The sequence below is a fragment of the Cornus florida genome, unplaced genomic scaffold (genome assembly GCF_030987335.1).
Source record: "Cornus florida cultivar Cherokee Brave unplaced genomic scaffold, ASM3098733v1 CherokeeBrave_3.0.0_Hap2_Chr11, whole genome shotgun sequence".
Taxonomy (NCBI): domain Eukaryota; kingdom Viridiplantae; phylum Streptophyta; class Magnoliopsida; order Cornales; family Cornaceae; genus Cornus; species Cornus florida.
The window spans coordinates 138,594,793-138,622,000 of record NW_026775581.1 but is presented as its reverse complement, the minus strand read 5'-3'; the positions used below and the strand labels follow the sequence as shown (position 1 = coordinate 138,622,000).

General features: G+C 35.2%; 4 protein-coding genes across 7 annotated transcripts; 2 read left to right on the top strand and 2 right to left on the bottom strand.

Annotated features, from left to right (window-relative positions):
* The first annotated feature begins 238 nt into the window (after nucleotides 1-238).
* Nucleotides 239-5,094, top strand: LOC132284641 (uncharacterized). Of its 3 annotated transcripts, XM_059786763.1 has the most exons (5): nucleotides 424-555; nucleotides 1,543-1,706; nucleotides 3,515-3,622; nucleotides 4,264-4,328; nucleotides 4,452-5,094. In XM_059786763.1, the coding sequence occupies exons 2-5, from the start codon at nucleotides 1,695-1,697 to the stop codon at nucleotides 4,597-4,599; spliced, it is 333 nt and encodes a 110-aa protein (XP_059642746.1). In that variant the 5' UTR covers nucleotides 424-555; nucleotides 1,543-1,694; the 3' UTR covers nucleotides 4,600-5,094. The 3 variants fall into 3 exon arrangements, with proteins under 3 accessions (XP_059642747.1, XP_059642745.1, XP_059642746.1); XM_059786764.1 differs by lacking the exon at nucleotides 1,543-1,706 and having other exon boundaries at nucleotides 239-555; nucleotides 4,264-4,323; nucleotides 4,452-4,595; XM_059786762.1 differs by lacking the exon at nucleotides 1,543-1,706 and having other exon boundaries at nucleotides 241-555.
* A 1,964-nt stretch (nucleotides 5,095-7,058) lies between these two features.
* LOC132283261 (peptidyl serine alpha-galactosyltransferase) lies at nucleotides 7,059-16,521 on the top strand. Its single transcript, XM_059785194.1, has 8 exons — nucleotides 7,059-7,712; nucleotides 8,413-8,583; nucleotides 11,347-11,590; nucleotides 11,685-11,885; nucleotides 13,596-14,071; nucleotides 14,674-14,838; nucleotides 15,027-15,270; nucleotides 15,400-16,521. The coding sequence occupies exons 1-8, from the start codon at nucleotides 7,402-7,404 to the stop codon at nucleotides 16,072-16,074; spliced, it is 2,487 nt and encodes an 828-aa protein (XP_059641177.1). The 5' UTR covers nucleotides 7,059-7,401; the 3' UTR covers nucleotides 16,075-16,521.
* Nucleotides 16,522-16,640: 119 nt separating this feature from the next.
* On the bottom strand, nucleotides 16,641-23,072 carry LOC132283460 (protein FAR1-RELATED SEQUENCE 7-like). Of its 2 annotated transcripts, none has more exons than XM_059785405.1 (4): nucleotides 22,864-23,072; nucleotides 19,283-22,056; nucleotides 17,680-18,453; nucleotides 16,641-17,217 (listed from the first exon to the last, which is right to left on the bottom strand). In XM_059785405.1, the coding sequence occupies exon 2, from the start codon at nucleotides 21,901-21,903 to the stop codon at nucleotides 19,327-19,329; it is 2,577 nt and encodes an 858-aa protein (XP_059641388.1). In that variant the 5' UTR covers nucleotides 21,904-22,056; nucleotides 22,864-23,072; the 3' UTR covers nucleotides 16,641-17,217; nucleotides 17,680-18,453; nucleotides 19,283-19,326. The 2 variants fall into 2 exon arrangements, with proteins under 2 accessions (XP_059641388.1, XP_059641387.1); XM_059785404.1 differs by having other exon boundaries at nucleotides 19,283-21,907.
* A 2,501-nt stretch (nucleotides 23,073-25,573) lies between these two features.
* Nucleotides 25,574-26,603, bottom strand: LOC132286412 (uncharacterized). The gene has a single exon (XM_059788744.1). The coding sequence runs from the start codon at nucleotides 26,451-26,453 to the stop codon at nucleotides 25,776-25,778; it is 678 nt and encodes a 225-aa protein (XP_059644727.1). The 5' UTR covers nucleotides 26,454-26,603; the 3' UTR covers nucleotides 25,574-25,775.
* Between the last annotated feature and the right edge of the window lie 605 nt (nucleotides 26,604-27,208).

Sequence of the window (27,208 nt, the reverse complement as noted above, 5' to 3'; positions counted from 1 at the left end):
ATAATGTGTACATATATATATATACATATCACAATGAGTTACGATCCATTTTAATAATAATTAAATTAAGAATTTTTTTTTTTTTTTTCAGACGGTAAGTAAAGATTAGTTTATGATGATCATTGTTTGATACTCATTAATATTTTTCCTTTTTTTATATATTTTTTAAATGGCGTGACAACACAAGTGGGCATACCTTGCTCAAGTTGTTGATGGTGTAGAACAAAAGGCCCTTCAATGGCAACTGCTAAGTAGTAAGGTTGAATAATGGGCTCAAATTTAGTGAATAAGGGTTTATTATGGGCTCCATATTCAGTGGTCTAGGCTGAAACATTTTTGGGTTTTAAACCCAAAATTTTAGTAGTCTCTGAGTGCCTCAACTCTCAACCAATTCACCGCTTTATCGAAACAGGAGAGAGAGAGAGAAGAGAGTGAGATTAGAGAAAGGGGGTTTCAGAGATTTTGATGTCTGCAATACAGAGAACGCTTCGCAGCATCCAGACGGCCGTGGAGAGTCCTCGACTCACTAAATTCTCTCTTCACCCTCCTAAGAGTGTAAGCTTCTAATCTTGTTTGCCATCATATTCTTGTCATGTTCTAAGTTTGGTTTTGATCATCAATTTGCATCTTTCTGTGTTTTATTGTTGTGATTTTTTTTTCTATTTTCTGTCCATTTTTTGATCGTATGAACGTGTCCACATGAATTCTTGAGTACCCATATGATAGAAATGTATAAAGTGTATAATCGTGTCATCCAATAGAATTTACTTGCTTATCTAGAATGTCACTTCCATCGCTATTGGTAAAGGGGGCATTTAAACATCTTATGAAAATTGAAATTAAGTCTTCTATTGAAATCTTAAATGCACTTGGTTTGCACTTAAAAAAAAAAAAAAAAAAAAAGGTTCATAATTATTTGAATGTATTGGGAGCAGCATCATTACAATTATAAAAGATAATTGACAATAAATTCCTTCTTCAAATTCTCCATAAACTGAGGGGTTTATGCTCTATTTTCTTTTATTTTTTATTTTTTCCCCTGATGCCGGTATTTGTCTAGTGAACTTGTTGCAAGGACAGATGCTTTTCCATTGAATTTAAACTAGTAAACCTAGTAATTTTATTTATCTTTATTGGGACATAGAATTTTTGACAGCGTACAAGCATGATATTTGTCAAAAATTGGACAGAAATAATAGTTATCTTTATTTGTTTATCTTAACTAGTATGTTTGTGGGTGTGTCCTGTTTATCATGGAATGGTAATTTTTGTTAATTGTTGTTGTGTCTGATCCGGAAACCATTTTGTGGACTCTAAACGAAATGAGTTTTTATTGATGGTAAGGTAGCAGCTTTGAGAATGTTTTTCTCCTATATTTTATGTAAACTTCAGAAAACTGGCATCAAAATCATCAAAAATCAAATTCTCGGTCACATTATTTTGCACTTCTTCAATCATATTAATGTCTTGAAATTCATAAAACCTTAATTGGTTTCACCTTTATGACAAGTAACACCCAACACATTTCTCTGTCAATATAAGTTAACTAACCAGGTCGAAGAGTTTTATCCTCTATTCTTTAATACAAGTTTTGAAGGCATGCCTGCTTTCGGCAATAATACAAGCATTGCTGGTATTTCACTTCTGTCCATTGCTCGACGGCAACCGTTTACTTCATACTGAATGATGACGTTATGAAAAAGATGGTAAATGTTTATACAAGTTTGGAACTTCCTCAGTATTATCAATTCATGTAAATAGCACATATGATATTGTAAAGATGGAATGTCGAGAGAGATGTGATTATAGACACTTAGAGGCTGCTGAATTTGCTAAAGCTATTGAAAAATATCATTCCATCTATGGTTGGTGCTTTGGTTTGAGCCACAGTCCGTCCATATTGTGGGAGATTTGATTACAATCAGGATATAATGTCTAAGGAACATGGATTTTCTAAGTTGTTGTGTCCATTTCCAACACACCGGCACTTATGGAACATATGAACATGTGTCCGACATTTTATGGAGGTGTTCATAATTTTAACAAGCAGCTAACATGTCTCATGACACTTGCTACACATGAATGAAAAACTTGGGACGTGTGGAGAGATGACTTTCTTTTAGCTTTGAGAAAGTATAATTTTGGAAAGAAAGGTTTGTATAGGAGTTAGTTATTAAAACAATTGTGTTAAAATGATATAAGAAGGTTATCAACAAAGTGGGCATGGAGGTTTTATCAACAAAGCGGGCATGGGAAGAGGAGAGAAATCATGTGTAATTTTTTATACATATACATATCTACATATGTGCATGCACACACTTCCATAGGATATGGATGATTATTTGTTATTGTGATTCATCAGCTACAATAGATTGTCGTGTTAACTGGTCATAAAGTAACTTTTTTTTTGTTGTATAATATTTACAATATTTATTTCTTTGTCATGTCCTTTCCTAAGAAGCACGGACATGGATATGACACGGATACGACGATATGGCAAATCCTAAAAAATTAGGACACGGACACGGCGAGGACACGACCAATAAGAAATATATTTTCTATATATATGATGTTGTACTTCAAGAAATTAAGAGTAATATTATTTTTTACAATCTCATAATGAAAAAAAGAATATGTTTTGCTGGAAAAAATTAAGAATGATAGAAAGAGGGTTAAGAAAGAGAAAAAAGAAAATAACAAAGAGAATGAGAATTAGGGTTTTGTTAGAAAAAGAAAGGTAAGAATCCATAGAAGAGAAAAAAGTTCATGGGGAATAGAAGAAAAAGGAAAAAGAGACAAAAAGAAATTTATTGTGAAAGGAAAAAAAAAAAAAAAAAAAAAAGTATTTAGGGTTTGTGAAGAACAAGAAGAAGAAAGAAAAGAATAAAGAGAGAAAAGAGGAGAAAGAGGAGAGAGAGATAGAGAGACCATTCACCGGTAGCAAAGCTTGGTTGGTGGGACAACAAGAGAGTCAAAAGGAACGTGCAAGGGTTCGAACCTTTAAAGTAAAATATAAGAATCAATATCTAATTATTTGAATATAAAATTTTTTATGAAACAACAAGTTTTTAAGTAATTATGTAATTAAACAACTCCTAATATTTATACTTCAACTCAACACTGTTTCTAAAATTTCTTAAAAATCCCCAAAGAGTGGGACACGCGTGCCAGACACGTATACATGACGTGTCAGAAGCGTGTCCATTGCGTGTCCGGGTATTCGAAAAAATATAAAATATTCGGACAAGACGTGTCCGACACATTTCGGGGTGTGTCCAACACGGATTCTTTGCCCTTTTAGGTGTGTCCGTGCTTCCTAGGTCCCTTCCATATCCATGTCCTACTTTTCAAGATTTGTCATGTTGGTGTTTTTGGGTTGTATCTTATCCTTGTCCCATGTCAATTTCCTTATTTTATAGCACAAGGTTGTATGCTTGGTACTGGTAATGTTGGCTTCTGAATTTTTTGCAGTGATTATGTTGGCTTATCTGTCTTATGGTGAATTTGATATCAGGTGGAGGTGGAATTTGCCGATGGTAGTGCGTATAATTTGTCAGCCGAGTTCTTGAGAATACATAGCCCAGCAGTCGATAGTAAGATTAGATCAGTTGGTGGTGAAAAGGTAACTCATGAAACAAATTTTCATCTTTTCCCTGCTATGTGATTTGATGTTTTCCTGGTTTTTTACTTTTACCGTGGTGCGATTCTATACCACTCTGCAACTGTTGTAGAATTACTACAAAAGGGTTAAGGCCAAGCAAGAAAAATACATGAAGTCAGTTTACTACTGATTCATCTCTCTCTCTCTTTCATTATTATTTTTTTGAGTTGCAGAGTGCTTGGCCTTTTTTTTTTTTGTTGGTGGGAGTTCAAACTATTGGTTCATCTTGCCTAGTGTTATTCTGTAAAAAAATTGATCTGAATAACTAATTCAGTCATTAATATTATCAAAGTTATGTTGTACAGGGTGTCCCTTTTCGATTCCTGAATTCATATCTTCTATTCAGTAACTACTGATGTGGAGTCTGGAGTAAAAAATCGGTGTAAACTAAACTTGCTTTGCTTTTTACTCTGAAAGATCAATGTAGTGGAACTTTTTTTTTTAATAATAAACATATTAATTTGTTAAATGTATTGGAACTATTCCTTTAGCAGTTAGCACTAGCAGAAATTTAGTCATGGGTGTATAGTTGCTTTGCTTGTTATAAAATTAATTTCATTATCAATTTGTCGCTCATCAATACTGTGGCGTCCCTGAACCAGGTGATAGCTGGACGTCGCCATGTGGGGATTATGTCTGCAGAACCCATAGGAAACTATGGGGTAAGGTACTTTAGGGTTAAATTTGGCTTTATCAGTTTGAATTCCTTAAAATGCATGCAGTAAAAGATAAAAAATCAAAATCAAAATTTGATTTAATGGTAGTTGTAACTTTTGTGTGGCTGGTACAGGATACTTTTTGACGATTTGCATAAAACTGGGATCTATACATGGGATTATTTCTATCATCTTGGGAGCAACAAGTTCACCCTTATGAGAAATTATGTTAAAACCCTAAAGAAGCATGGACTCAACCGGGATCCACCCAGAAGAAAATGATGGATAAATTTCTCTCTCTAGTGGTCAGTTGACTTGCAGAGTTACATCGGATAACATGATATGAGTTGGCATGTGCAACAACACGTGATAATTTGCTTCAGTCAAGTAAAACAGGTGGTGTTTAAGCACAAGTTTGGTTGTAATTGTTATATGAGGACACGGTTACGCAATATTCTGTATTCACCGTCTCTGTACAAGGTCATGTAGGGCTATAAAAAATTCTCTCCATAATCATCTTCTTCTGCTGCCTGTTTAGGTTTGCATATAAATTCGTTCCGGCTTGTCTGACGTTTTCAGTTTTAGTTGCTGGTAAGCATATGATTACTTCAGGGAAAGGTTTGGCAATCACACATTTTACATCTCTTACTCTAATTCAGTTTACCGATAATGAATTGGATCTTGTTGTATCAATCAAGTACATTTTCTCTGGGGAGTGAGGAACTGCAGTCTATGTTTCACATCTTAAATGTTGACATTTATCATTTTACTCTTAAATTGTTTCTGTTTTAGGTTTGAAAAAATTTACTATGATGGCGGCCTCTCACACGAAGTTGCACCCTCTCAACCTCTAAAGAAAGAGTTTACTGGCAAAAAATTTACTACATTTTCGATTCACTTGCTTTATTCTCATCAATATCACTTTCGACCTCCACAATTTTATCAAAAAGTATATTTTTACATTTTTTTTCAACTGATATTTCCTTAATTGTAAAATACGAATATCGATCTCAATTATAGCGACTTTATCAAAAACAATTAATATAGAGAAAACATTTAAAATTTCTATTGGGAAATGTCACTTCTAACCGCTTAATCGAAAATTAATAAGAGCAAACAAATTAGCATAGCTCTTATCATGATTTTTAGGGATGGCAACGGGGTGGGGCCGGGATTCCATTCCCCATCCCCATTCCCGATACATTTTTCATTCCCCATTTCCGCCCTCATCCCCGCTTAAAATTTTGCCAGAATCCCCATACCCGCCCCCTCCCCCGACACCTTATCCCTGTCCCAGCCCCGGCCCCGGCCTCATAATTTTTTTTTTTTTAAAAAAAACATATTTTTTTCTTATTTTCATATATATAATAAATCTAATCTAGTAATAAATTATTATGTGTAAGTGTCTATTAGTAACTTCACACTTAATCGGGGTGGGGCAGGGCGGGGCGAGTTTATTCCATCCCCGCCCCCAACGGGAATTCAAAATTTTCCCCCATCCCCATTCCCGTTTAGCTAAAAGAATTCGCATCCCGCTATAAACGGGGCGGACCCCGATGGGGATGAGGATTTGCTTATATTACCCAAAATAATATTGGAGATGAAAGTCAACAGCGGGCTAACCACTCTCCGACTAGAGGACCTGAGAAGGAGATAGTGATACCATCTGTCTAAACATTTTTCTTTCGTTTTTACCAAATTTGTTTGACAGGCGATTGAACTCACTCCCAAAACAAGTGTCATGCCTCTCTTTTCTTTTCTTTTCTTTTTTTTTTTTTTGTCCATCTTAAAATAATAGTTCATTTTTTTAAAAAAAATAATATATTTTACATCTATTCATATATGTTCTTTAAATTTTAAATTTCAAACTTGAATATTCATAACTTAAAAAAACAAGTTAATAATTTTTTAGATAAACAATGTCCCACATGTTTATTAGTACGCCCCATAAACAACACTTAAATTGATACGAAAAGATTACGTATTTTGAATATAACTTATTACAATGGTCTGTAATAACTTATAAACTTACCATTAAATTTCTAACAAAATTCATAAGGTGAATTAAAATAATTAATTCTCACCACTTAGATTATCAGATTTTGTAGTGGGTTTTACTCCATCAATTCTGGCATTCCATTAACTATTGGAATTCAATAATTCATTAATTAAACATAAAAAATAAAAAAAATCAAATACGTAGTATGTACTTATTCCAATATACTAAGTTATATATATTATTTAATGTTATTATATATAATATTTACATATTATTAAAATATTGGGAAAAAAAATATTCATATACTTTATTTTTTCTTCTTCTATCCGTCCATTTGTCCCTCCTTATTTAGATTCATTCATAAATAATCTTTCTAATTATCAAATTGGGTTAAAACAGATTAATGTTGTATTGAGAAACATCGAATAAACGATTTAAATTTAAAATTTTTATCTAAATTTAAAATACTAATTTAATACTTCCAAACATAATATATAAATAATTCTCATGAAATTCAGATCGAATAAGTCTGATGGTACACATCCAATCCCTTTGCAAACCTAATTTGAGGTTATAGAATTAATGCGAATATTGCATGAATTGAACCCCAATGTGATACTGTACTAATAATGGTTTGTCACTAGTAGAAAGGTTGGGTGAATGCCAAACCAGATTGAATTGAGAAAGAATAGAAAACATAACACGTGTGTTTGGCAATAATAATAATAATAATAATAGACTACTATAACTCTTCAGAGTAGACTGTGTCAGCGAACCTATTGGTAGCAGCTCGTCGAAGAAGAACTCACGATCTGAGAAACACTTCTTCAAAGTCCACCACCGGTTTTTTCTTTCCTTTAATATATTCATACAAACTTTACTTACCAATCATATCATATGCCACCCATCAATTAAAAATACAATTGTTGTTCAATTCTTTACTGGATCGTTCTAATCACTATCCCCCACAGCAAACAAACACAACAATTAAAAAACAGAAAAGTCAGAGGAGGGTGACCTCAAATCATGAAATTCAAGATCTCTAGACAATACCCATTTGAGCTATCGCCTTGAATTCGCTTCTAATGGCGAGAATTTTGGTAATGGTGGTGGTGGTGATGGCGGTGGGTCTGATGATGAGTGGTGGTGGGTGGGGCCAAGAAAGGGCCCAAGAAGCCCCATGGAGGATCCACACTCTGTTCTCCGTGGAGTGCCAGAACTACTTTGATTGGCAAACAGTGGGGATCATGCACAGCTTCAAGAAGGCTGGTCAACCAGGACCCATCACTCGCCTCCTCAGCTGTACGGACGAGGCTAAGAAGGTTTACAGAGGCATGGACTTGGCTCCCACTCTCGAGGTCCCTTCCATGAGCAAGCACCCCAAAACTGGTGATTGGTACTTTTTCTCTCCTCTCTCGTATTCAATCATCAATTATCACAGTACATTTATATATAGCATTGATTTGAATCAGGTTTTGACTTTTGAGTATTGGGGTATATTGTGATTGTTTTTTTTTTTTTTTTTTTTTTTTTTTTTTTTTTTTTTTTTTTTTTTTTTAATGTTAATGTGTTTGATTTTATCTTATGCTGTCTTTAATGGGTTTTTCTTGTTTTGAGTCTCATTCAGTTGTTTGATTTTATCTTATGCTGTCTTTCATTTCCTATTGGCTCGGCAAGGGATATATATTTTTTGAATTATTTATTATAATATACTTATAGGTGAAATTTTTGAGTAAAATCATAAAAAGAATGGTGTTAGTAGTTGGACTGAATTGCATTGCATCTCCTTCCGCGGTGGATGGATTTCGCCCCCAGCCTTGAACGAGCAAGTGACTGCATACAAAGGGAGTTTTGAATTCCTAAATCTGGAGTATTCATATTTATATTAAGTTGAAGAACATTTAACTAGAGTAACTTGAAATTATATCTGCTGCTTGGACAATTCAATAAAATCATAAGTAGTTGGTTAACTCTATTTTCATTAGAAAGAAAAAGTAGTTTCTTTTGCTAACAGCGTGTTCGTACTGATTTGTTATATTATCTCTCCTTTCGTCTTGGTTTATATAGATATTTCACTTTAATTTTCATTGATGCAGGTATCCTGCAATTAACAAACCAGCTGGAATTGTACACTGGCTTAAACATAGTAAAGATGCAAATAATGTTGATTGGGTGGTAATACTAGACGCCGACCAGATCATCCGAGGCCCAATCATACCATGGGAAATTGGCGTTGAGAAAGGAAGACCCGTCGCTGCATATTATGGGTAATAATACTCTCTTCCTTTTGGATACATAACCTTCTGAATGGTTGTTCAAAATATTTGAGCTTCTGAGTTGATATTAAGCTTCCACACTCGCCTAGGAAAAAAAAAAAAAAATTTCCACACTTCAACTTCTGTTTGTTGTTGCCTTTTTTTTTTTTTTTTTTTTTCCCTTGCATACAGATTTTGTTTGTTAATAAAGTTTGTTAGTTGCACTACTCACTCAAGGGCTTCTGTGCTTGCGCACTTAATTGGCTGGTGGAACAATTAGTATTATTAAGAAAACCTATAGTTTTCGATTCCAAACTCTGAAACCAATTATTTAAAATAAGACTTCGCTCCTTGCCATTAAGACTTCGTATTAACACCTTCTATTCCAAGGCAAATTGGTCTTCTTAAATGGTCTTAATCTTAGCTGCGTACAGGCGCCCATGGCCTGCTCTTTGGTGTAATATCTAACTTGTGATGGTCCATTAGGTTCCTTTATTCATAATTAACTCACTGTCTAGTGTATAAATTTCTAAAGTTATTATTATTTTTATTTTCCATATATATTCATATAATTTGAACCTCTAATTTAGAGGCCCTGAATTACCATACTATGGATTTCCTCAACCTTTCACTCTCCTTAGATTCTTAAAATATTGTCTCAAGTTGAATGACAATGAGATAAAGATTCATCTCTGTCCTCCTTATGGTTGTTACCTTTCTCCCTTGTATGATGATGCTGCACATTGGGCTCTTAAATTGAGCAATAACCCTCTTCTAAATCTTTCTTCTACTCTTTTCTTATTATGCCTTCTCTTTTAATTCTTCCAACATCCTCTTTAGGTTGACATAGATTTTGAAAAGCTCCCAAAGGTGACAACCCTGGCTTGTATGATGGCTAGGGTGAAGTTGGTGGTTCCAGATATGCTTTAGAAGAAGAGGCCTAATGAAGCCTTGTCCAAACATTTCTCTTTTGAATTGTAGAAATGCAGAAATTATAGAGGTTAGTTGTTCTTGCATGCACTGTTGATGGTGCGGCAACATGAGTGGTTTGACATGTCCAAAACCTTGTGGATGACTTCATCTCATCTTTCTCAATCTATTTTAGTGCCGACTATGGAGAGAGAGCGGATGATAATGTGATGTGTTACTTTAGCCACTGTTTATTTCATTTTGAGGAATAAAAATGATATGCTAAAATCACTTCTATAATATTCTGCAACACCCTCCCTGAAGTTGGTACACGGAGATTTTAACTCAAGTGTCCAACTTGAAACTAAATACGAAGTTGTTGAGAGTCCGAGACGGGTTGCAAAGATTCTAGACAAGTTGATCTGGAGATTTGAGACAAGTTGATCCGAAGATCCGAGATGAGTAGAGTATAGAGTAGGGTGTGATAAACGTGCTCTGATATCATGTTGAAAGATATAAAAGTTAAAGAATAAATTAAACATGAAGAACAAAAGGATACACACACGAAGCCCAAAGGGCTACATAATCTTTATTATATTCTCTCTTAATATTGTTTACAATGAGCACCTTTATTTATAGGTGAAATAATACAAGTGATAAATATGGAAAATACATTGATGGAGGGTTCCTAAAATCAATTCCATAAATCACTTCAATCAATATTCTATTATATGCTAAAATCACTCCTATAATATTCTCCAACAGCCCCCCGCAAGTTGGTAAATGGAGATTTTAACTCAAGTGTCCAACTTGAAACTAAATATGAAGTTGTTGAGAGTCCGGGATGAGTTGCAAAGATCTAAGACGAGTTAATCCGGAGATCCGAGACGAGTTGATCCGAATATCCGATACAAGTAGAATATAGAGTAGGGTGTGATAAACCTGCTTTGATACCATGTTGAAAGATATAAAAGTTGAAGAGAGAAATTAAACATGAAGAACTAAAGGATACACACACAAAGCCTAAAGGACTACATCATCTTTATTACATTCTCTCTTAATATTGTTTACAATGAGCACCTCTATTTATAGGTGAAAGAATACAAGTGATAAATATGGAAAATACATTGATGGAGGATTCCTAAAATCAATTCCATAAATCACTTCAATCAATATTCTATTATATGCTAAAATCACTCCTATAATATTCTCCAACAAGTTTTAAACATGAAATCCCACTTCTCCTAATAACTAACTTAGTTTTTGATGGCTGCTCTCTTGGAACCCCTAATACTATGGGGATTGGAAGCATGTTCAGGAACCATGAAGCAGTCTCCTGTACAATTCATGTGCCTTATGGTTTACATCTTTCTGCCTAAGCAAGTGGTTCCGTTTTCATATTGATGTTTGATATGCTTAGGGACTAAAGTTTTGTTGATCTCATGTGAGAGTGATTCCGCTATAGTCTCAGACATGGAAAGTTCAGGTCAATTAAAGTTCGTGCCCTGCACAAAGAAAATTGGTGATCTGGCTATATATATTGTGCTTTTTTTATTTTATTATTATTATTAGTTTTTGAGTTCATTCTTCTGCAAATGGAGAGGCAGATATATGCCAAATATCACTTCTTCAATAGACTCATGGAGACCATTTGGGTACTTTTCGACATTGGTTTCTATAATTATTTTGTTTATCTCAATGTTTTGTACATCTGACCCTCCCAGACCCTGCAATGGCACTGGGCTAGCCCTTTTTTATTATTATGTTTTTTTGCCCTTTCTCTAGGACTTTTTATCCTTGTATTTATCTTCTATATTGTAAACTAGTTGTTACTCATCAAATTAAATATGTGAATTTCTTCATTAGGTACCTGATTGGATGTGATAATATTCTTGCTCGATTGCATACGAAGCACCCTGAACTTTGTGACAAGGTTGGCGGACTTTTAGCCATGCACATAGATGATCTTCGAGTTCTGGCACCTTTGTGGCTTGCTAAAACTGAAGAAGTGCGAGAAGATAGAGCTCACTGGGCAACCAATATAACTGGTGACATTTATGGAAGAGGGTGGATCAGCGAGATGTATGGATACTCATTTGGTGCTGCAGAAGTTAGTTGCTTTCATTTTATTATTGTTTTTCCGCTATGAAATTGACATTTTTCTGCAGTGCGTGATTTGTTTCCTTTGGTTTTCTGCTTTTCAGGTTGGACTTCAACACAAGATCAATGATAACTTGATGATCTACCCAGGCTACATTCCACGACAGGGTGTTGAGCCCATCCTTTTGCACTATGGTTTGCCATATAGAGTTGGAAATTGGTCCTTCAGTAAATTAGAACACCATGAAGACGATATTGTTTATGATTGTGGCAGGCTCTTCCCTGAACCTCCTTATCCTAGAGAGGTAAAACGACAATAATAAATTTACAAAATGAGGAGACATTTTGTCAGAGAGATTTCTGCTTATGCCATCCCATTGTTTCACTATTCTTTGTACTCTGATAAAAAACCGTAGCTTGACATTTTTTAGGTGCCCCTAAATGATGCCCTAACTAGAAGGTCTTTGTTGTTTGATCTCGAATTGAATCTTGGAAGCTGAGGAAGAAATAGGTAGCATGTAAAAAGTTTGTTCATATAATTTTTTAGCACTCCCATCTGGGGAACCCCTTACCTCAGTACATCTGTATTAATCCACACATATACCGTACTATTTGCATGCTTAATGGAATGGAAACTAAATGTTGTGTTTAATTGACCCTTTAATACTAATTGTACTAAGCAGTTCCATTGTGTATAACTTTCAATTGAAATATTAACTAATTGTCATAAATTTTGATCTTTTAATAATCTCCAATTATACCACCAACTATTAGCTTAAGTGGTGTAGCACAAAAAGGGAAAGGTAAGGAGTTCAATTCCCAACTGGGACACGGGTGCTTGTGTATTACTTTTAAAACAAAAATCCGATTGCAAGGATTATATTAGAATTGTGACTGTAAATTTTTAGAACAGATATTTCATATGTGACTATGGCAGTACACTATTTAAATTTTAGTTATAGTGCTCCCACTCTTTTTTTATATTTCTTTCTTTAGTGAATCAAGTCAAATACAAAAGATTGATCATAAATGGTCACTGACATAGAATTCTAATTACAATGCTTAGGAGTCATGGCTTTGGGTTTGTGTGTCTAGGGAAGGATGTAATTTGTAGTAAGACGTTCTTAATCAAACTACGGCTTTACTCTTGCATTCAATTATTAGTCATTGTTTGTAAATATTTTTCCTTAGTTTGGTCCCCTGTACCATGGATCACAGTCGATAATATGTTAAATATGGGTGTTGAATTGTCAATAAACTGATAGAGGATGATTTTAAGTAGGACTTTTGTCAAGAAAATGTTAGTTTTGTCGGATAAACAGATAGCTTGTAAGATATTTAACACGGATTTATATTTAAGTTGGGGGATGATGTGGAAATTTTTACTTTCTTTTGAGCTGTAAATAAATCAAGGTATATACAAGTAATACAAGTTCAGTCTTCTCTGTAAAGAGAACAGAGGTCGTAGTACATGCTAGAGTACTAACAGATAACTTATGTGGAGAGTAAATGTCTTTGGTAGATCTGTGTGAAGACTATATCTGTGTGGGAAATTGTACTCTTGCAAATAAGCTTTTGTAGCTAAATGTCAAGAAGAAACTTAATGGTTAATACTTCTATTAATTGATATATGACAGATTTCCATTGTTCTTTCCTGGGTGGGACTAATCGGTATTCCTTCCCTGTGCTTTCAGTTTCCTAAGTGAGTGAGTTTTTTCAAGTCAATAAGAGGTCTCTCAAGCTTTAAGTGTGCTTCTATCCCTTGAGCAATAAGGGGTCCCTAGTCCTCTAATGGCTGAAATAGAACCGAGTAGGCAGCAATCTGAGTAGAAACTTAATGGTTAATAATTATATTATTTGATATATGACAGATCCCAATTGATTATTACTTAATAGACGGTTGTGTTTCATTCCTTTTCTTCTTCTTCTTCTTCTTCTTGTGTGTGTGTGGTTGTGCACGCGCGCGCGTGCGCAGCAGTAGGTAAACTGGACACTTACAAGTTTTCTTTGTACAGGTTAAAGCAATGGAAGCTGATCCCAATAAAAGAAGGGCATTGTTTTTAAATCTAGAATGTATTAACACTCTGAATGAGGGCCTTCTGTTACAGCATGCAGCACGTGGCTGTTCTAAGCCGAAGTGGTCAAAATACTTGAGCTTTTTAAAGAGCAAAACTTTTGCTGAATTAACTCGGCCGAAGCATGTAACTCCTGAGAGTCTGCAAACAAAAGAGGATGAGGTACACCAGCCGGCCTTTGGTGAATCTGGGAGGCCATATCCAAAAATTCACACCATTTTTTCCACAGAATGTAATTCGTACTTCGATTGGCAAACTGTTGGACTTGTCCACAGTTTCCACCTGAGTGGCCAGCCTGGAAATATCACAAGGCTTCTCAGCTGTACTGATGAAGACTTGAAACAGTATACAGGACACGATCTGGCACCCACCCATTATGCCCCTTCCATGAGCCGGCATCCATTAACAGGCGATTGGTAATTTTGCTTTATTTTCATTGGCTTCTTATAGGCAGGCTTTGTTGGTCTCGAGTGATTTTTTTTCAGAATGGATCTCAAATCATCTGTTTTGTTGTTTCATCTTCTTAGATTTGTGGTATTTTTCCCCTCCTCCACATTTGACCTCTTTGGCTATACACTTAAATTGACGGACCTTCCTTGTCTAGTATAACCAATTGTTCCTTCTTCTTCAGTTAGTTCCACGTTGAAAATTTCATTGAAGTGTCAAATAAATGTTTACTTATCATAGGGGCTGATAACTTTGTATATTTTGGATTTCGTTGCGTCTGTCAGATGCTCATTAGGGACCTATTAAACATTGCATTTATGCACTACACAGTCCATCATTACCACAATGCATAAATGATCAGAATGCATGCATCACTGATCCCATTACATTCTTTCCGTAAAGCTAAACTATTCTGTAGCTTAGTCTTTGGAAAGTATACCCTTGATAAATTTTGAAGTGTATAATTGCCTTACTACCGTTCACTTGCTCTAGTTAAAATGGAGAAAAGGTCTGCAGTGCATATAATGATGTAGAAGTTAATGAAATTTTGGTTTTATTTGTGCCACATCAGGTATCCAGCAATCAATAAACCTGCTGCAGTGCTTCATTGGCTTAATCATGCGAATATTGACGCAGAGTTCATAGTAATATTGGATGCTGACATGATCATGAGAGGACCGATTACACCATGGGAGTTCAACGCAGCACGTGGCCAGCCAGTTTCAACTCCGTATGAGTAAGACAACAAATTGGTTTTATTCCTCCCTTTCATTTCTAGGTATATAGGGTCATGAGCATTTAAATGTGTTTTGGGGTGTGGGTGCATCTTTGTATATATTGTTTAAGCAATTTTAGTTGCATGAATATTATATATATATATATATATATACACCTGTCACTTACGTTCCCATTTTAACCTTTTAGCTACCTCATTGGCTGTGACAACGAGCTTGCAAAAATCCACACGAGCCATCCTGAAGCTTGTGACAAGGTTGGTGGTGTAATCATAATGCATATAGATGATCTCAGGAAGTTTGCGATACTATGGCTGCATAAAACTGAGGAAGTCCGGGCTGACACCGCACATTATGCCAGAAATATTACTGGAGATATATATGAATCTGGGTGGATTAGTGAGATGTATGGTTATTCCTTTGGTGCAGCAGAGGTATTGGCTTCCATTGCTTTATTCCATTTAATCCTGCATGTTGGACTGTAGAAAATATGGACACCTTTGATTGAGGCCATTTTATAGTTTTAATGATGAAAACCTATTATTGTTCTATTATTGGTGCAGTTGAATTTGCGGCATCTCATAAACAGTGAGATACTGATATATCCGGGGTATGTTCCTGAACCTGGTGTCAAGTATAGAGTTTTCCACTATGGTTTGGAATTTAAAGTTGGAAATTGGAGCTTTGATAAAGCAAATTGGAGAAATGTTGACTTGGTGAATAAATGTTGGGCTAAGTTTCCTGACCCTCCTGATCCTTCGACACTTGATCCAACTGATGAGAACTCGCTACAGCAGGACTTGCTTAGCATAGAATGTGCAAAGACGATGAACGAAGCTCTACGTTTACACCATGAGAAGAGGAAATGCCCTGATCCCAGTTCCTTTTCCACCTCAAATTGGAAAACAGCCAAGGAAGTTACAACTTCAAGGAAATTTGGCAATTTTAATGGCAGTCATGTTACAAGAAGTAACACATTGCGGATGAATAATTCACAAGAATCATCATTGCCTGCTGTGACAAGCCAGACATTTAGTTCTTTGCGGTTTTGGATTGTTACTCTATGGGTTTTTTCTATCTTCGGTTTACTGGCAGTAATAGCTATGATGCTTTCAGGCCGTAAAGGACAGAAGAAAAGAGGTAAAACTCTTAAGGCCAAAAGAAAACCCTCAAATTCAGGATTCCCAGATATGAATGGTCATGATTGGCATCACCGCACTGCTGAAAGATCATCATAGCAACCCTAAATTCCTGGCGAGAACAAGGACACAATATTCTGCAGGTGGAACATGACAGAACTGGAAAGGGTACCAAAACAAACACGGGGAAATTCATTGGAACTTGGAACACGGCTTCTTGAAATGGAAGAGAACTAAGTTCCTGTACTGTTTGGAATTGGGCAGTTCATGTCAAACTTTCATCAAATGCCGTATACCCATTTGATAATCTTCCAATTTTCAGTATTTATTGACTTAGATCGAGTTAACTTTGAGATTGTAATCTTTTGCATATAGCGGAGCATGGCAAAGGGTCTGGATTGAAGAGCAATAAAGGCTTGGAATTGAAAATCTTTGTCTGTAACTTTCATTTTTTCTTCACTGCATTCTGTTCGGTTCTGTTCGAAATTTACTAATCTATAATTCTCTCCATTATTCCGATGCTTTTATAACATTTTCCTTTTTTCACTCTGAGGGGCATTTTTGGCATGTTGTTTGGTAGGCAAGTTACTTCAACTATGACACCCAATTCATGATTGTGGCTAAACAATTCATTCATCAAAATGATCAAAAGTTCATGCACGATGGGCAAAAAATTTCAAATTTTAACTAGATAAAGGTTGTAATCAAAATACTAAACTAGAATATGACTTTTTGTCCATTGTACAAACACTAAGCCAGAGCATAACTAGGCGACATCAGTAACACAGCCTCCCATCTTTTTATCCATTCAAAGACGAGCTACACTTAAATTAGCATCAAGCATTTGGCTCTATGGAAAAAATGCGTCCTCAGCAGCAAGCTTATGGATCATACTTTTTTAGCAACGCATGATAAGTGGTGTTCTCTGGCGATGTCTCCTGTGTAAAATCATTTTATATCTCGTGCATTTCTGGATTCGAATGACTTCTGATATTTAAACTTCTGCCTAGGGCCTAATGTTTATCCTCGGTTATATTCAGCAATATCGTTGATGAGTTTGTAGTGTTGGCTCTTTCATTCTGTTGATGCGTCCTAGGCCATCCAAACTAGGACAAAAGCTCAGTTCCAGCACAATTCAAGTTATAATCTCCCCAATTCCTCAGGCATCATCGACCAAAAAGGTGTCTCCAAAGAGTATAGGGCAAAAGAATAATGGATCCCCGTGTTCTCGCACTACACTACCTGAAAATGATTACACATTAGAAATAGATTCCATATGCAGCATTGATCAGTAAAACAATTGTTTCGCATTTCAGTTTATACGGGGAGCATAATTGAATTGAAATTGTCAGTGCTGAAAGCTAAAAGCTATATGACATGGAAGCTTTATAACAAAACTGCCAGACAAATGGGCTCCCTCATTAGCAATAAGTAAACAAATTATGAAGCAGAACATAACCAAATAAGTGAATATGCAGATAAATTCTAGAACATAAATAACAATCATCCATTCATCACCATACCAGTTAGAAATATATGAAACTTTGGCGGAAAATAAAAATAACTGAAAATTCGTAAGAAGCAAAACAGCACTAAACAGTTCATACTTGAAGCAGAACATAACCAAATAAGTGAATGTGCAAAATGCTGGTCGTGTGTCTACCTATTAACTTAATACTTGTGTTTAGTTCAAGGCCTTCGTACCTCAAAGCAATATCCTTTCTCATGCAAAGCTTGAAGAAGAAACATTCTAATGGACATAAGGCCAACAACAGCATGATAAAATGTGCTGCAGCACACTGTAGGTTGATTGCCTTTAGATCCTGTTAAATCTCGGCAATATAAGTGACTCGTAAATTCAATAATGGACTCCAGTTCATCAAATGCCAAAGCCTGTAGCACAAGATTCTCAACATTACCATAACCTCAGGCCAATAAACTTGCAAGTCCCATAAAACCACCTTTTGAGAATAACATCCAATGACACAAGGTTCTCAGCATGACTATATAACCTTGAGACTCAATGTGTTTCTGAAGACATCTATCCTCATGCTCAGCTCAGTTCAAGATCCTGTACCATTTTTTCACAAATTTTCTCTATTTTTTTTAGGAAACAAGTCAATTGCAAGCCCAAAAAGCCACACTCTGATATGGTTGCTTCTGTATTTCAGTACATTGAGGCTTCATTAAGGACCTAATCATACCTTCACTGAGACAGAAATTTTAGGTTTGATGGAAAGAGCAGATTACAGTCAACTTGAGAACATGAAACTGTGACCCAGAAAGCAGCATATTTTTATATGGCCATCCTTATACAGTGGATGCACTCAAGTCATTTGCCCCTTTACTGCATCATCAAAGCTACTTCTAAATAAGAAGGCCATCTTCTCATTGAAAATTCAAATTATCTCAGTAGCATCAAGCTCTAATGCTCTGAAAGAAGTCAATTCTGAAGCCGCTTCTGAGTCAAGGATCCTACTGAAAAAATAAAATAAAATCAGCTTCAAGAAGATATTGGGTTAAAAAATTATATGCAATGCAAGATGTTGCTGGAATTTTCAATAACAAAGCATAGCAGACCAAGATTTCCATGCAATTGGAACACGAGAGCTGCTAACTCACCAAAGTTGGTCGTATACACTTCAAAATTGACATCATACTTCAAAAAGAGTAAATACTGATAAGAAAAATGTTATGCAGCTAATTCAATTTAATATAAATACTGATAAAAGCATTAAGGTTTATTGGATATGCCTAGGATGCAAATGCCATAAAATATTCCAATCATGCTGTTTCAACAATCCAGGAATTAAAGAATATATTATAATCTACCTAATTAAAGGCTTTCAATTTCAATACAAAAAACTATAACGCTAAAGTTTCTGGAGAATTCAGAGGAAAATATTCTTATTAAATAATAGTTTATTATTAAAAAAAAATTGGGGTAAATGATTCATTAAAAAATTGAATTTTCATCTTGGTTTTGTTTGTTGTTCAGACATGAGAATTATTGTGTAAAGAAACTTTCATCAAGTATTTGGTCATATCCTCTAAATTAATATTATTCAACTCCAATTAGCAAGTAAATCATATCTAGCTTCATCAACATAGTATGATAGTATTAACAACAAATGAAAGAACAAAAAGAGGAAAAATGGAATGTTGCAGCATGTTTTAAAAGTCACTCAATATACTTGCTACATCTTCTCAAAGAATTTCCCAAATAACACAATGAAGTGGTCAGCAATTCAGCAGCAATATTATGTAAATTGACTATGTTATAATAAAGAAATTTCTATGAACTTGCCTAAATGAATCTGTAGTTTCTTGAAAGCTGCACAATCAATCACATCAAACCCTTGCATCTTTTGTCCACCTCTTCAAGATATATTGAGTCGGGATCACCTTTATGTTCCTATAGTCAAGCACCTTCAATGCATGGCTACACAAAACTCCAATAAACTGAAACTTCTTGCAGTTGCAGACAACTGAATCTTCTGATGAGTTAAATATAACCACATACTCTCGTTGTTGTCCATATATGCTAACTTTGTACTCAAACAATGACCCTCTATCGGTACATTGGTTTACAACAGCATTTAGAGAATTTTCGTATTCTTGCTGAAACAATTCAAAATTTTTTGGTGTGTATATATTTCTTGCCTGCTTCAATAAAATCACATCCCCCATTAGTCTCGGCATATGTTGGCTCATATCATAATTAGCTTCTAACTCTTTGTAGCGCCAATCATTCACCACCTTTCCAAATTGCTTGAAAAATTTAAGTACATCCAAGTCAGACTTTAGGTATTTCCTTAAGTTAGTTGTGAAACTCTCAGAGAGTTGTGCATTTATCATATCAGCACAAAAAAAATGCCTTTGGTATGGTATAGCCCATTTCTCTCTTTCTTTAAATATATCGTGCAACCACTCATTTTCTGAAAGATCATACGTATCCAGCATAGCCTTCCAAGCATTAATGAAATCTTCCTCCTCATCGTGATGAAACATGCAACTGCCTAAATCATTGGCAAAAGAATCTGAACCCATAATTACCTTGCTTAGGTGTTTGAGTGCATTCTGGTACACATGCCACACACATAAGTGCTGGTGTGTTTCTGGTATTACCGAATTGATTGCTTCAGACATTATTGCATGTTGATCAGTAAGGATCGTCTTTGGCTTTTTTCCAGACATTGTCTCAATGAAAGTCCGAAATAGCCACTCGAATGATTCAACAGTTTCATCATATAGAAGTGCTGCACCAAAGATAACCATCTGCTTATGATGATTCACTCCAATAAAAGGTGCAAAAGGCCGGCAATATTTGTCTAGTCTATAAGTCGTATCAAAACAAACCACATCCCCAAAATCACCATAGTCCACCAGCATCTTTGCATCAGCCCAGAATACATTGGTTATTTCATCTTCTGCATCAACTTGTACAGCATAGAAGAAAGATGAGTCTTTTAGTTGCTTGTCCTGAAAATATTGAAGAATACTTTCTGCTTCTCCCTGCCTCATTTCTCTCTTACGTTTGCATAGTAGTTTACTATTATAATCTATGGGATGATAATCAAAATTTCCCTGATCCCCAGCTGGCTTGCATATTGACTCAGGAGCTGATTTTGATAGCGTATTAGAGCTGTTTGCTGCACTGGCTTCTGAAGCTGACCTCTTTTGTGACCGTAACATGCGGACTCTACATGCGGGTACAAGCTCATGATTGTGATTTTCTTCAAAATGAGTAATGCGATATTTCCCATCAGGTTGACGAGCAATGATCAATTGTGCTAAGCAACCAATTCTTGTTTCTTTTCGAGGTCTCTTCACATTCAAATCCCGTTTGTCTCTTTGCCGAAAACCTTCTCTAAAACAAGTGAACCTTCTAGATGCCACAGCACCATCTATCTTACTTCTGTTTACATAATCCTTCCGAACACTAAAACCTACCTGTCCTGCATATGCATTGTAAAACTCATAAGCATGATCTTCTGAGACAAAGCCCATTCCGAGCTTTGGCACCCCATCCGTCGCAGAGTTATTAGCTAATTCAGCTTCAACAGCTTCAGCAAAAGTTATTCTCCTTTGTGATGGTAACAAATGAGCTGTGATTGGTGTTGCCAACTCATGATTGTGTTTTGTTTCAAAATGGGCGACACAATACTTGCCATTGGGTTGACGGGCAATTGTCAGATGTGCCAAGCAACCAGTTCTTGTATCCTTTCGAGGTTTCTTTACATTTGCATCACGCTTGGTAGGCCGATAACCTTGCTTATGACAGGTGTACCTTCTTGAGATTACTAAACCATTAATCCTACTTTTATTTACAAAATCTTTCCTAATGCTGAAACCTTCCAAAGCAGCATATCTGTTGTAGCACATATATGCGCGGTCTTCTGATTCAAACTCCATGCCAAGTTCTGGGACCACATATATGTCAGTTTCATCTTTTACAGAATGACAAGACCCTGATCTGTCAACAGGTGCAACATCTGGGCTCTGATACTCCAGCTTACCATCAATAATGTCCATCCCTTCCCTGTCTACGCAGAAAACTTCCGAAATCTGGTCCTTGTGCTCACCATCAGTGTCCATCCCGTGTTTGTCAACAGATGTATCTTTTGGACTCAGGCACTCACACTCACCATCTATGACTATCCCATTTTTATTGGAAGAGAAACCTTTTGAGCTCCGAAACTCGTGGTCACCAAAAATGGACTGCCCATTCTCCTCAGCAGAGGAAACGTTTGGGCTCAAGCATATTTGCTGCCCAATAATGTCTGCCCCATTCATTTCAGCAGAGGATTCATTCTGGTCTTGACACTCCTGAACCACATCAGCATCCAACGCAAACAATATTTGGGATTTGTCTTCTATATTCTCTTCATGTGGATGACTTGATATAGCAGCCTCAACAGTATCCATGGGCCTTCATTATGAAGGAGAAAAAAATAAAATAAAAAATAAAAAATGAAATGTATATGTAATACACATTGGATTTATGCCTTGTACAAACTACATGAAAACAAACATATATCACCCGCGTCTGATGTTAAACATGAACAAGCGCTCCACTACCTTCAGCAGAGTTAACATACATTAGAATATGATGTAGAAGTTCAGAGTTCACTAGTTGGTATCTGTTATACTAGACTGTAAATTCAACAAGTAAGAATGCAACCAATCTTTTTTTTTTTTTTTTGTGTGTGTGTGTGTGTGTTGGGGGGTGGGGGAGGGAGGAGTAACAATATAACATTGCTTCCACTAAGAAAGAGAGAGCACGAGAAAGCTTGACGTAGGAAAATACTTGGCCTTAAGGGACGAATGACTCGCCAGTAAATTATACTTGTGTTTCAGTCTACAAGTTGATGTTTATATCCAAGGTTTCAATTGACTCGATGAACAAAAGATGGTATGGGTTTGAGTTTTTGTAATGATACCCAATTCGTCAAAAATGATTCTTTCAATGCTATCAGCAGACAAGCCAAAGAAACAAACGACTTAAAAAGTGAACTAATAAGTCTAAGTCTCCAAAATCTAAGAGACAATGTTGTCTTCTGTGTCTGTAAGCCATTACATATCAAATGACCAATACACAGAAATATATATATGTGTGTGTGTGTGTGTGTGTGTGTTAAGAACAAGATATTCCATACCAAAATGCGAACAATAGTACTCAATGTATCAAATATGCACTTTTTTGAAAGAGAGATTACAATTTCTAGTAGTGCCCTAACGCCGCAAACAGAAGATTCTGTGATACCCAATTCATTATCAATAAAAGTTCACGTCGTATATACATAAATTCGTGTTTATATAACATATTCATACACGCATAATTACATACATGCATGTGTACCAAAATGAAGGGAACAGAAAGAGAACCTGGCAGATAAAAGGGAACAGAGAGGGGAGAGAGAAAATCGGTCAGAATTGCAGTACGAGAGATGGTTCACAGCGAGGAAATATATAAATACACACACACGTATATATGTAGTGTGATCGTTGGATCTGTACCAGAGAAATCAGAATTTTAGGACTTCTTCAGCTGCTCGGTGCTAGGAGAGAGAGTACGAGCAAATAGAAGAATTTCTTTTTGGTGAAAGAAAAGGGAAAGGAAATGTAATTTTTTTAAAAATTAAATTAATTAATTATCTGAGAATACATAAAATTGGAACTGTTGAGAAAATGGTAGGAGTATAAGATAATTCTATAAAAACTTCTTTTTTAATTAAGTTTTAAGAAAATTCTACTAAATATTTTTGTTTGGATAATTCTCTGAAAATGAAAATTTTGACAATGCAAATCTTACATACTTTATATAATAATAAAAAATTGCACATTTTTTCACATGACGTGGCTCACCAATATCTTCTATAAAATTATTTTTTTTAATTAAAATTTTCGAAACAGTCTACTAAATAAATATTTGTACAATTCTCTGAAAATGGAAAATCCAACAATACAAACCTTATATTTCTCATTTTAACTTTAAAAATTAAAAAAAATTCCCTATACATTTTTCCTTCAAAACTTTGCCTACTTTTTTTTTTTCATTTTTTTATTTCCATTGTCAAGAAACTCATAAGATTTTCATTTTCTTTTTCATTTTCATTTTCATCTAATATCGAAGTAATTAGAAAGAAAAATAAATGAAAATTTTTAAATTCTTTTGTTTTATTTATCTTTAATTAGAATTGTCATTTGTTCAATATATTATTAGGATTGGTGAAATAAATATGACTACAAATTTATAATTAATCAAAACATTATCATATACCGTATGCATCCTAATCATTAGGGTACCAAAGGAAATTTTCACTTGTTTTCTTTGAGATTTCACGTTGATTTCAATATGAAGCCCTTCACGTTTTCCAATAAAAAATTACATAAACATTGAACATATCTACAACAATTTCTAGATTTTGTGAAACTAAAATTAGTAATACAAGTGACTCAAAAAGAAAAGTATAAACTTGGACAAAACATAATGTTGTCACCTGAGGATAACCAAATTTATATGTATACAGACCATATAGGTGTAATTAGTAAGTAAAAAGATAATTGTCTATGAAATATATTTTGCTCGTCTTAATAGTAAAATTATTATTTTGAAATGTTATTTGAGTATTGTTTTTCGAACGGCAGCAAAAAAATGAATGATTGAACGAATCTACTGTTGATAGTGGCGAATCAAATACGGGCAACTGTGGAGTGTGGTGATGTTATTTGAGTATTGTTCTTCGAACGGCAGCAAAAAATGAATAATTGAACAGATCTACTGTTGGTAGTGGCGAATCAGATACAAACGACTGTTGAGTGTGGGCAATAACGGATTCAGTAAATTAAAACTCTCTTTATAAGGTGGGTCTCTTAAAAAAAATAATAATAATAAAATTAAAAAATAATAATAATAATAGCCTCATGTGTATGGCTCAATCTGACCAATCAAATTGGTCCAGCAAACCTCACAAAGAATGGATAATTGAACGGATCTGCGGTCGGTAGTAGTGAACCAAATACGGACGACTGTGGAGTGTGGTGATGAGGGAAAAAAAAATATATGAAATTGCAATGACCGGTTAAAGGGAAGGAGAAAGCGCAATAACCAGTTCAGTAAGTCAAAACTCTCTTTTCAAGGTGAGTGTCTTAAAATAAGAGAATTAAAGATAAAAAATAGCCTCATATGTATGGCTCAATCTGACCAATCATATTGAGCGACTGACAACAACAGTCGCCTTGCTAGCAAACCTCACAAATAATGGATGATTGAACGGATCTATTGTCGGCAGCGGCGAATGGGGCTGTGGAGTGTGGTGATGAGGAAAAAAAGAAAGAAAATGAAAATGCAATGACTGGTTAAAGGGAAGGAAAAAACGCAATAACAGGTTCAGTAAGTCAAAACTCTCTTTTCAAAATGGATCTTTTAAAACAAGAGAATTAAAGGAAAAAAAAATATCTACATGTGTGATCAATTTGACCAATCAAAAATCGCCTTAGGTGACTGTTGCTAGCAAACCTCTTTTACAAATAGAGAATTATTTTAACTAGTCCCTAAAAAATGAAAAACCTATACTTATTTTAAACTTAACCAATTGGATCATGGTTTGAACCGGATCGATGTTCACCCCAGCATTATATTTTAATTTGAAGTCTATTAAGATGGCCTTCGAGTATCATGTCAATAGATTAGATAATACATATATTTTAGCAAAAAGAGGGAGAATGAATATATACTCCTATATTTTAGCAATTTGACAAAAAGAAACATTCTGAAAATATAAAAATATTATATATTATATTCTATCCACCATAATTTATATCTGATTAAATGAATTACAAATCATCCAATATTCATATTTCAATCCATATACATAGCATTAAGCCCAATCCACGCTTAACTTTGAGTCACCAGTTGGACTCAGTTTTGGGCTAAAATCAGGCTTTAATTGGCCAGGTTTTATCGAAGGAACTTTTTAGCGAGACCAACAAGGAACCTCCTTACTTGTGGATACAACTGAAATGTAAAAGATATACATACACACATTGACATTTGACATTTGACATTTGACATTTGACCACTTGACACACCACAAATTAAAATTTCAATTTCCACTAATCATCATAGCAGTTTTGGTAACACGAAGAAGCTTCCTACGTGGCATCAATTGGCTTTTGGGCCTCTTGCGAATTTATTAACATAGAAGTGGCATTACTACTAATGCATTTACACAATTGAAAAAACAAAAAAGAAAAAGGAAGGAATCATTTAACTATAATTTAGTAGTCCCAAACAATCACATTTCTCCCACCAAACACCATCCTTCATCTCCATCCACCTGTTCCCAAACAAACCCCACATCACAAAAACTCATGTTATCGTCATCATCACTATTATTATCCTCCCTGATTTCAACGGCATCATCACTATTATTATCCTCCCTGATTTCAACGGCTCCTGATGCAATCTCAGATCCAGAAATCAAATCATGATGAAACAAATCACAATCTGAGAAACCACATGACCCTTCATGGTCATAAACATCATCTGAGTAACAACCTGAGCCAAAATAAACATCAGCAACATCATCATCATTATCATCCAAGTAGTCATTATCCAAATGATCCAAAATCCAAGTAGCCGAAAACCCGGCAAAGTTCAACCCGGGTTTACCATCCACGACCCGAGAAGTGACCAAACCAGCGACATCGCGAGAACGATTCTTCTGGGTGCCCTTAGCCTTGGGCTTGGACTTGCAAGCCGGGTGGAGGTGACACCCGGCGCACTTGGGTCGGCCACACTTGCCGGTGAACTTGGAGTGGTTAGTGGGCTTCGATGAAACCTTGGTGAACAACCCGAACGTGGGTGGTGAATGGAATTTGTTGACGTAATTGGATTCGGGTCTGGTGTTCCACGGTAATGGCAAAATCGGATAGTTCCGAACCACACCGTGTTGACGACCTTCTCTCTTCATTTCTCTCTCTTTTTTGTTGAGCCTGTAATGTGATGAAAGCTGAAATAGGCTATAGATATATATATAGTAGACAAGAGTGGATGGGTTTCTTTCTTTTATTTTTTAGAGAGAGAAAGTAGTTTGATTGGAATACTTGGGAAGCAAGGTGGTGGTAAATTGGTCAAGGTCCGTGTTGGCCAAGTTCATCCATATCTATATCTATATATAATAATAGAAAATGATATTTTTATATTCCCAAATAAACTAAGTTTGAATAATTTGCGGGGAAAAAGAAAAATAAGTTGGTAATGACAAATGGATTCTTAAAGGTGTGTGACAAATGGATCCTTATTAATTGGATATGCTTGTAATTTTATTTAGATGTTTGCTAGCAAATAGTGGCATGCGTGTCTGCCTGACTCCCTCATTCCATCTAATTGGACGACTGAAGCCGAACCTTGAAGATTTATTTTTATTTTTTATATAATGATAATAACAATAATTAAGAGAGAACTTTTTTAATATTAATAAATAAAAAAAAAAATAGATGAAATAGACATAATAAAAGATAAATGAAATAGAGTGATTATTATTTTGGATAAAGTGTATTAAATCCTGAGCTTTCTTCTTGAAGATGCAAGAAATTCCTACTATTCTTTCTCTCTCTAGAATTCTTACACCTCAACCCGAAAAAGATCCCTCTCCTCTTCATTCCAACTCCTATTTATAGATACTTACAAGATATTTACAAGATATTTGCAAGATATTTTCTGATT

Coding starts and splice junctions, on each gene's coding strand:
- LOC132284641 (XM_059786762.1), top strand. CDS start 466: ATGTCTGCAATACAGAGAACGCTTCGCAGCATCCAGACGGCCGTGGAG. Junction 556..3,514: donor CTCTTCACCCTCCTAAGAGT/GTAAGCTTCTAA, acceptor ATTTGATATCAG/GTGGAGGTGGAATTTGCCGA. Junction 4,329..4,451: donor ATAGGAAACTATGGGGTAAG/GTACTTTAGGGT, acceptor TGGCTGGTACAG/GATACTTTTTGACGATTTGC.
- LOC132283261 (XM_059785194.1), top strand. CDS start 7,402: ATGGCGAGAATTTTGGTAATGGTGGTGGTGGTGATGGCGGTGGGTCTG. Junction 11,591..11,684: donor ACTCATTTGGTGCTGCAGAA/GTTAGTTGCTTT, acceptor TCTGCTTTTCAG/GTTGGACTTCAACACAAGAT. Junction 14,072..14,673: donor CATCCATTAACAGGCGATTG/GTAATTTTGCTT, acceptor GTGCCACATCAG/GTATCCAGCAATCAATAAAC.
- LOC132283460 (XM_059785405.1), bottom strand. CDS start 21,903: ATGGATACTGTTGAGGCTGCTATATCAAGTCATCCACATGAAGAGAAT.
- LOC132286412 (XM_059788744.1), bottom strand. CDS start 26,453: ATGAAGAGAGAAGGTCGTCAACACGGTGTGGTTCGGAACTATCCGATT.